Source organism: Acipenser ruthenus, chromosome 4, assembly GCF_902713425.1.
Source record: "Acipenser ruthenus chromosome 4, fAciRut3.2 maternal haplotype, whole genome shotgun sequence".
Taxonomy (NCBI): Eukaryota; Metazoa; Chordata; class Actinopteri; order Acipenseriformes; family Acipenseridae; genus Acipenser; species Acipenser ruthenus.
The window spans coordinates 101461805-101472169 of NC_081192.1; the positions used below are offsets into that span (position 1 = coordinate 101461805).

The window sequence follows — 10365 nt, forward strand, 5'->3', positions numbered from 1 at the left end:
AATGTCTGACGCAGCACCAACAGTTAAGTGTCTTGAGAAGGTCAACTATTTACTGGTACTAGGAGATTGATACTAAAAATATGCTTTTAGGTTATATTGCTTAGTCCAGTTAGCATTATCTGTGGGATAATGACCACTCAAAACAGAACCTGATTTGCTGGGTAATAATGAAATATAAAAATGTATACTTTAATTTTGATAACTTTTACCTACATTTTTTATACCTAACTTTTATGATTAGTATTTCCTTTTCCAGTCATGTATACATGCATTTAACAGGCATATATACTGTATGAATTAACAGGCTGTATGTGTACTGCTGTTAAACTCCATAACTTTTCTAAATTCCCCTGTTGTAAGCAACAACGAAAATACAGTACTTAAAAATAGATCCTTTGCTATATATATATATATATATATATATATATATATACACACATATATATGTACATACATACACACACACACACATTATATATATATATATATGTATATATATATATATATATATATATATACACATACATACACACACATATATGTGTGTGTGTATACACTGTCACGTGCACAATACTTACTTCACACATACTTTCATTTGCGGTACAATGTAAACAGGTACAATACATTCCAAAACTGGACTGCTGGAGTGTTATTTTCCTTGCCAGGTTTAGGTTTTTAGGTCTATTATCTCCATGATCAGCTCAGCTTATCTATCCCTTCTGAACTAACCCTGCAAGTTTGATCACTTTGATACTTTGTTTCTAAAGATCCCAATGACTACATTTCTAAGTAATCTCTTAAACGCTGATTTTGTTATGTTCACATTCACAATGCAGACTGTCTAAAAAGGCACTTGTTGACCAAAAGCATTAGTTAGTTAGCACTTACTGATATGCATGAGTTGCCATGATTGGCTCTAATAATAAATATTTTTACCACACCGTTTAGAAACAGCCACACAAACGGTACTATAGTTTGTAAAAATGTAACAGCCATTATGAAGTGTTAAAATAATGGCTGTAAAACAATCCCTCTGAATTCCACTGCATTCGCTGCTATTCCTGTGATGTTCCACTTGAATTCATTGTGAATTTGTGGTCATTTATTATTATTATCTTCAGGATTTAAAAAAATCTGTTACTCAGATTGTAATCATATGAATGTATATTCATAGAAATTCACAGCCATTATTCTACCAAAAAACACTATCAACAGTAGAACTAGTTAAAACAAAAAACAATGTTACACACAAACACAAATAGCTGATAATTCCAACAAGTGCGCTATAAAGTTTTTCAAGGACACACTGTTTCGAGATGCTGTTACTGTACCTGTATAAGCAGTCCATGTAGTCTGCCCCTTTACTGTACTCCTCCCAGTATCTGTGGTACATCCCCAATACCTTCTCTTCTGATTCAAGTACTTTCTGTAAAAACACAGTCAGGAGTTTGATTTTATTTTGGTGCTTGTGGATGCTGTTCTTGTGAATGGTGATTGACTGGCATGGTGCTGGCAGGCACCACAAGAGCTTCCTCTGGAGGGGCACATTAATCCTGAACTGAAAGTTTCTTCCCATTCATTCCAGGGTGTGTGAGCCATGTTCAAACCCAGGCTTCCGGAGCTGTACACTTACTTTAAATGCTGGATACACATATTAATATTACATGGTCTTAGCTACTGTACTTCATATTTACTGTCATTTAATTCTGCTTCGCTCCAAACATACGATCCAAAAAAAGGTTACAACAAAAGTACAGTCAATTCTCATTAAGGCGAACTCAAATTAAACACATTTCCTGACACTACAAATTCTCTACATGTTCCCTACCAAATTTGATAGTTGCCTACTGTAAATTACTTCTTATACTATGAATTCGCTTAACATGAATTTTCTGTTTGTGCTAATTATTTTGGAGCCCCTACAGGAAAGAAAAAGATGAATACAATGAATTGCCTTAGTTCTTACAGCTGAGTGTAAAGGATATTGGGAAATGTATTAACTTGCATCCAGATTAGTGCATCTGTACTGTATTTGTGCTATTTTGGGACTACTGATCCTATGATGCATTTCATGTTGCCCTAAACACAGTTTTTGAGTTACCATGGTGCTCACGCATCAATGCCATTTCCATGAAACATAGAAATAAGTGACCAGCAAGAAACATGCACTATACTTGCAGATAAAAGTGGAGGTACTGAAATGCACCACCGTACAAGAAAGAAAGATGTTGCTGCAGATTGAACCATTCACACAAATACTTTCCTCGTCCGCTCTGAAAAACTGGGACACAATACTATAGGCCTACTTTAAAAATGTCTGTGATCAGAACAGGACATGCAATGTATACTTTTTAAAAGTTCACTTACAACCGTATTTTCAATAAAATACACATTACTTTCACATTTCTACCGAACTGCATCTGAAATACGCATTTGGCTTAGACTCCTGATAATAATTACCACACTTTTTTTTGCCAGTCCCTTTAAATTCACTATTCATTTTTTATTTTTTTTTAACTTCACAGTGTTCCTAACACGAAATACAATACCTTATATAAATGTTGAACATGATTTTCCAGAAATATTTTTGTTTCTGTGTACAACCTTTCACCCAGAGGTTCTGGATATGCCACACACAAAGCGTAAATGTCACTGCAAACCAGGTGAAGGAAAAAACACAGAAGAGAAATGCATAAAGAGAGAGAGATGCATAAAGAACTACATAAATGACCTGTATTCTTTAATGCTTAGCTTGCCTATAAACTGCTGATCTACCCACAAAGACAAAAAGATTTTCCTCTGAAAACAAACACTTTAAACCTAGAAATACTCCTATTATATGAAGACAGCTTCTAATTATATCCAAGTTGCTTGATAACTTATTATTATTATTATCTTTTCATTCCACTTAAAAAAGTAGGCACAACTTAAAGTGGAGCAAAAGATTAGTAAAGTGAACCCAAAATACGATTTGTATAGCTCAATAATAAAATGAATGAACTGTAAGTGTATGCCACTTGGTGTCGGTGGAGATTTCAATTGTAAAAAGAAAGCAGTAGGTGAATGAATGAGAAGAATTCTAATTATGTCTAAAAGCCTGAAATCACTTATCTTACTTTTGACTATGTGAGGCAAACCGCCCACAGATTTCCCCTCCCTAGCCCATGGGAGAAGGGCAAGCCACAGGTTAATACAGTGATCCCTGCCAAGATCGGCAACTTGTTATGACCAGGATGTGAACCTGCAACCTACTGCCTTTTACAAGGTGAGCCAATGGGGACCCAGTTTATTTTAGATGACAGTCAAACATAGAAATATACATATAAATATGACGCAAAACATCTGATCAAACCACATAATTGGGGGTTTTGATTGATGAGTATTAAAATCAATGCCAAGACGACATTGTGGAGAGGGAAATACCCTGTTAGCTGATACACCAGAAAAACAACAGTATTAATTCTCAGCTAGAAATGATCTTTTTTCAGCCATATAAGCCGCAATTACTCACGATTCACACACACAAACCAGTGAAGCAAACATCATTTATCACAGCCTCTGAATGCTAAATTCAAAACTTAATGTTTGATCTTATGCCGGAATGACAGTCTAAGGCAATACCCTTCCAAGCAAATCATGATGCTCATAGCTATAGACTTAAGAAAAAAATAATTATTAGCAGTTATGTGACCTTAAGGCATTTGCTGTACAGTAAGTGACAGAATAATTGGTACAGTAAGCGACAGAAAAATGGGTACTTCATGCTGCAGTAAGTTGTGCACTACAATATGCTACTGCAAATGGTGTCGATGCAGTCCACCTGTCCCTCCCCACTGGAAAAAGGGTCAACAGTACCAAACTCTCCATTATCTGGAAAATGATTTAATACAATTTGAATCATGTTTGAATCACATGTAATATGGCAAGCCGAATTATCATTTAGAGATATCTCAAATTCATTTAGAGATATCTCTAAATATTTAAACGGTATCTCTAAATCAGTTCTAGATATCTCTAAATGTTTAAAGATATCTTCAAATATTTGAAGACATCTCTAAATCATTTTAAGATATCACATTGATTCACAGATATCTCTAAATGGAGATATCACTAAATGTGTTTGAGATATCTTTAAATCATTTAAAGATATCTGAAATTCAATTTAAGATATCTTAAAATGACTTCCCGATCATTTAGAGATATCTCTAAATCGTTTTAAGATATCTCGAAATATCTTCCTGTTCATTTGAAGATATCTTCAAATGATTTAGACCTATCTCTAAATGAACAGGAAGTTATTTAGAGACATCTCTAAATTATTTTAAGATATCTCTAAATAACTTCCTGTTCATTTAGAATTGCCAAAAACTTTAATTATACTGTATAGGAGTGGTCTCTAAAGTTCTACTACCTGCTAAACTAAAGATTAAAAACAGTTTGAATGTGCTGTATGTAGCACAGCTACTTATGAAGCAGTATAAATCTATTGAAAAATCAAATTGCCCACAAAGGATACGAGAAGCGATCGTTCCATGTTGCTCTCTCCACATAATCCAACATCACTACTGCTTTGATTGTGGTCAGGAGTTTGTTCCATGTTTCGTCAAAGTCCACCACCCTCGGTTTCAGGGACATTGTATGGCTTATGCGTTAAAGCTACAGAAAAAATGAAAAAGTGTCAGTTAATCAATGCATTGAAAGCAGAAAAACACATCATCAGCCAATATAAAAAGTGATCACATTTAAAAATAAATTAATAAAACATCAGCCTCTTAAGGACTGTTTTCTCTTATTAAACTCAATTACTAATGGTGGTGGAGTGAGGGAGAGGGTTAGCTATGTGCTTAATGTTTAAAACCAGGACAGTGCAAATCTAGTATCTTTTGATAGACCTACATATGATCCCCCCATTTATTAACATGCTGTAAAAGAAACAAGGTTATCGGTACCTGCAGAGGTACAGCACAATACTGACTGATAGGTAAAAACTGAAGTACACACGCCAATTCAAAATAACCTAGAAATGAATGTCACCTTACAAAGCGTCACCTGCATTTCACAAGCAGTGATATTGTACTGCCATTGCTAGCACCACCAAAATATTTAAAACGATGGCAATAAAACAGTACCATCATTTATTTTTTTTCTCCATTGCCCTATGTTTTTATGACATTGGTAACCATTTTACCATTTTGATATAATCTGTGTTAAACTGCGTTCACCTGAGTTTTGGAGCTAGTTACCTGCCTTAGAGAACACAGTCTCGATCAGCCAAAGCGCCTTCATAGAAGCATCAGCTCTGTTGCATAGCAAAAGATATATGCCAGCCATTCAAAAGAAAACTTTATCCAAAGCAGCTGATCACTTGACGGTGCCAGCGCTTACTTCAATAAAGACACTTTGGCGGACCGAGCCTGCGCTACACATGCCTATGCAACTAGAACTGAACTGCAGTGCCTGAACTCAAGGAAAATCACCTTAACACTGACATACAACAATTCAATAAAACGATATTCAATCAACTGCAATGAGACCCAATCAGGATGATTGTGTCATTAAAAAGGAAAGGGGCGGCACAAATATGTATTTTAACAATATTTACTCTTTAAATATCATGAGATAAAAAGAAACAACAAGTTTACACTGAATGTAAAGGCAAGCTGATTTCTGCCTTTAGGTCTGTACAATGCAATGAGGTAAAACACAGCCCCTGTAAAATGGATTAGTATACTATTTTCACATCCTGTTTGAGTCTGTGTTCACTTTTAGATGATCAGTCAATGAAAAAAGATTTAAAGAGGAATATGATCTTCACAAAACCTGCTGATATGGTTTGAAAGCATCTCTGCAACAGAAGGCGGAGTTTTACTGTAACAGGGATTAGACCATCAATCTCATTTTGATGTTCGACACATTAATGCCATCATTCTTTTATGACCTTAAACACAGCTGTACGGTTGGACAATAATTACATTTTCAAATAGAATTTAGTGGCTAAGATTCTCACGATTATCTTAAATCCTGTTTAAACTCCCGTTAATTAGAACATTTCTCCAGATACATTTGTAGTTAGTTCTCTCTCACTCTGTCTTTTCCTTGTTTCTGTGCACTTTTCCCTTTTTGGGCTGAATTCAAGTAATCTTCCTATTCCCAATTAAATTTAAAAATACATAAATATGTATTTGTGATGCCCAGTTTAATTACATGGACAAATACATTGTCTACAGTAAGAGATTAGCAGTGCTTATCCTTTTTATGTGACTGTCACAAGACTGTTACGAATAGTAACTGTTCAGTACAATAAATTATCAAGAAACACATTTTCTATATTATGATGCAAATTCATTTTTGTTCCAGTCCGACACTGCTGTTAAAAGTCTCATGTACAGCAGGCTATATTGTGAAATTAACTGCTTTATCAGTCACTAACTAAACAAAAATTCATGCTTTAAAATACATTTTGATCATCATGTTGGAAATAATATGTTTTCTTGTATTACCTTTACTAGGAATGCATATTTTTGTTTGCCCCCCCCCTTTTTTGTGTTCAATTCTTAATTCCTACTCCATGTTAAGTCTGCTTGGATGGCACAGCCTGCTGTAACCTTAAGTGGGGTTCTGACTGGACAGGGATTCTATTTGACCAGCAAAGTAATTATGCTCATGACCAACATATATGAGAGAGAGAGAGAGATGCTTAATGATGTTGCAGAGACATTTGAAAGAGAAGAAATGTATCAGAAATGAAAAGGTAAAATGAATGACAAAGGGAACAGTGTATCATTGCTGAAACTATGCTTGCTTTAGCTTTAGTTTTTTATGCATAACACTATAACACTTTAGATGTATAATTCAACCAGTATTTTTTATTCTGTAGCTGTGAAAATTAACAAACAAAAAGACACTCGGGGACCAGTGATAAAGATGTCAATAAGGCTCCCTTGAAAAATTACATTTTTAGAAAGCGCCATAAATATTAATTATGAAAATATGCCCTTTGTAGTTCATAATTTTCATGGAGGGAATATTCAAAAGGCAGCTAAAAATGATGCTGTTTTTATCCAGTGTGACTGACTAAACCAGGCTGTTGCACATTCATGAAACACTGAATTAAGATATGTTTGTTAATTGACATACCCAGTAAAGCCCTGTAACATAAGATGAAGAAGAAAAAAAGAAAAAAAAAACATGTTCACAACAGCAGTCACAAATTACATCTTTTCAATCATGAAAACTGAGACCACCACCCAGGCATTTGCACACTATCTTTGGTCATAAATATACAAAGCATGTGTCAGATTTTGTATACAGTATACATAAAGACATGAGCGGCTATGCAAGCAATTAGCTTGTATTCTCTTTCTACTAACAAAACTTACAGGCTTATTTTGAAGGGGGTTGTTTACATGTTGGTCCTGTCATGCTACAACAACAGAGCTAATTTAAGAGACCCTGCTTCTGAAGATAGCATGCCTTAGAATAAAAGAAGTGTCAAGCTGGGTAAAAGCATGTTGTCCAGCAAAACATCCTTTGGGGAATGTAAACAAACTTAACTGTCAACAATGTAATGCAAATAAACAATTGGCATTTGTATTTAAAATGAGAAATATATCTTTGAAAACAAAGTATATCAAGTAGAGGAGACAGAAACCACTGTATGTTACTTTAACTCAAGTGCCAACATCTACAGTGCATTTCTAGATCTCAATACTCCCGAAAGCGCCACTACTGACATGAATATATCACCAATTATGTGAAATGTAAAATGAATGATGTTAAAAAAAATAAAGCATTCTGCATAATGAGCTTTCACAGCGATCACAGAACAGGAGATGCCATTCCACTGGTTGCAGTAATGCGATGTAATGTAAATAAAGTCCAAGGTAGAAGAATAATTGTTTTTATAATTAAATGATAAAATACCAATTAACGACCAATTAAACCGCAAACAAGATATCTACATTGAACGGTATAGCACTGGCACTGCTGTAACCATTGTGAAATCCGTTGAATAACGCAGCCCTCCTGGTTACTGCGGCATCTCCTTGTGCTGATTTCATTACTAACCCCGGCTGTTATCAAGATGTAGCATTACGAAAAAAATGTAAATGATCGATGTTAAGTAATTCTTAGTCATAATACAGTAAGTACATTCTGTAAAATATGCAGTGACAGTACTGGGGGAAGCCTTGTCACTCATTACTGCTGCATAAACCAGTTAGGCCTACATACATAAGTGGTTATCATCAAATTAAAAATAGAAGGGCTCAAAGCACATACACAGAATACAAAATGGATGGCGGTATTTAGATGCATGCCCCCCCCCCCCCCCCCCCAAAAAAAAATAAATAAATTGTTAACTAACAGTTATTCGTGGCAAAAACAAAGGTGGTTAAAAATGAAAATGACTAAGGGTGTATAGTAACTGAGAGATCCCAGCCAGAGCCAGCGGAGGCACGACCAAAGCAGTACACACTCAATGTTTCTTTCCTTAAACCAACTTGCAGCACAGTTCCCGTGACGAACATACATGCCAATACATATACTTAATGAGAGGTTGAAATTATAATTACCTTTGGCCAATGTCACTGAATATATTTTTAAAAGTAAAGTTCATCTGCTGTCACAAGCTTGATCTCTTTCACTTACACCTCTGTCTTACACTACCTCACCGGAGTTACCATTTCATCAGCTGGAGGGGTGGATCAAGAAAATAGATATTCATTGCTTTGAAATATCATCATTTTTTTTCAAATCCATTCAAAATACATTGTTTAATTTATTTCTGTTATTACAGTCACCGTTTAATCAAAATATGGACAAACCTAAAACTCTGTGAATTAGAAAAGACACCAAGTCCCGCATCCCCATATCTCGACTACAAATGGAGTGATCAAAAGTATGGGTGCCCAACACGGTCTAACTTCACAAACTTAAAAAATAACTCGCTTATACTCTGAGATTTAAAGGTGCGTAGTGCTATGAATCGAGATTTAAAAAAAAACGGTTTTAACTGCAAGAAAATAAATACATTTACAAACACAACAAAGATTATTTTAAAATAATTTTGTGAAATGTTATAAATTACCCCGCAGACCCCAATAAGAAAGTAATACCGTACTAATGTGAATTAAAACAAATTAAGTAACCAAACTGACAAAGAAATGCCTTATGTGAATGTGATTGTTTTTAAGAGAAATTATGGTATTTTACATACCACTCTGTATTTTAACATATCATCATGATCCGCACTTTACCAAGAACTTTAAAATATTATTATTATTATTATTATTATTATTATTATTATTATTAAACGCGGTAGCCTGTGAGTTATTCGTGTAATCTGCTCAAATGAGCAAATTCACTCACCTGGCCTACATATATACGCATTGTTAATGAAAGAATAGCGCATTGGTGCCTGGGTAATTGACAAGGTTGCCACCTCGAGGTCCAAAAAACGGGACCTCCGAACTGAAGGGGTGTTGTTAAAAGTATAAACTCCTTTAGAAATCCGCTATTCATTCTATAGGATTGATAGTATTGACATCCGGTTAACATTGTGTGTCTATTGCAGTATTGTATCCTGATTTATCTAACGTGTGCCAATGTATGGTACTGTACAGGCATGATTCAGTGTCCTTGGGAGGCATATTGAATTCCCGGGACAAACAGGGACAGCTGGAAACGCTGGTGATTGAAAACCCACCTGGAGGACATGAATCATGCAAAAATAAACAAACAGCAGCAACAACAACAACAAAAAACTTTTATTGTGCAGCTAAAAAAAGAAAAACACACACACAAGTTTATCTTCCAAGAGATTTCATTAATATGTCCGTTTGTGATGAAAAAGGGGCCTACATAAAAGGACAAACATATATGATTTACGAATCCTATTAGAACAATAATAAACTGGTGATGCGTTGTGTTGTCTTGGAAACCTGCATTGTTGGAATGTCCCAGTATGAAAATGATTTTTTTAAATGACAGGTATCACGTGAGTACTGATAATACTGCATTGGAGATGACACGGGCATCTGTATTGATGGTATTATTGCATTAGTGTCATATGAAATAACTAATGTCAACATGATTATAATACTGGAGTTTTTAACAAGCCTTTCCCTTTACTTCTTTATCTTGTATTATCTATACACTTGTCAAGCACTGTAGAAACACATTTGTTGAAGTGTGCATTCTTGCTAAACATTTTATTTGATGTTACTAAGCCCCCTGAAATCTATTTGACTGTAGACTTAGAAACAGAGCTATGGTTTGCCCATTCTTGAAAATGTGGAATGCCCCTTGATCACAAGTTTAAAAGAAAGGTATGCTAGAGAAGTTTTGTTTTTAAAGGGTTACTGT

General features: G+C 34.9%; 1 protein-coding gene across 4 annotated transcripts in view; it reads right to left on the minus strand.

Annotated features, from left to right (window-relative positions):
- LOC117400445 (cullin-2) overlaps positions 1-9293 on the minus strand; it is a 28974-nt gene extending 19681 nt beyond the window's left edge. The window contains exons 1-5 of one of the 4 annotated variants that reach the window (XM_059023278.1): positions 9218-9283; positions 8574-8692; positions 4517-4656; positions 2550-2652; positions 1332-1426 (exon numbers count right to left, since the gene is read on the minus strand). In XM_059023278.1, coding sequence (XP_058879261.1) covers positions 1332-1426; positions 2550-2652; positions 4517-4635 — 317 coding nt within the window. In that variant the 5' untranslated portion in view covers positions 4636-4656; positions 8574-8692; positions 9218-9283. Of the gene's footprint in view, positions 1-1331; positions 1427-2549; positions 2653-4516; positions 4675-8573; positions 8707-9217 lie in introns of those variants that run through there. The other 3 variants (XM_059023280.1, XM_059023279.1, XM_059023277.1) reach the window with 3 other exon arrangements.
- Between the last annotated feature and the right edge of the window lie 1072 nt (positions 9294-10365).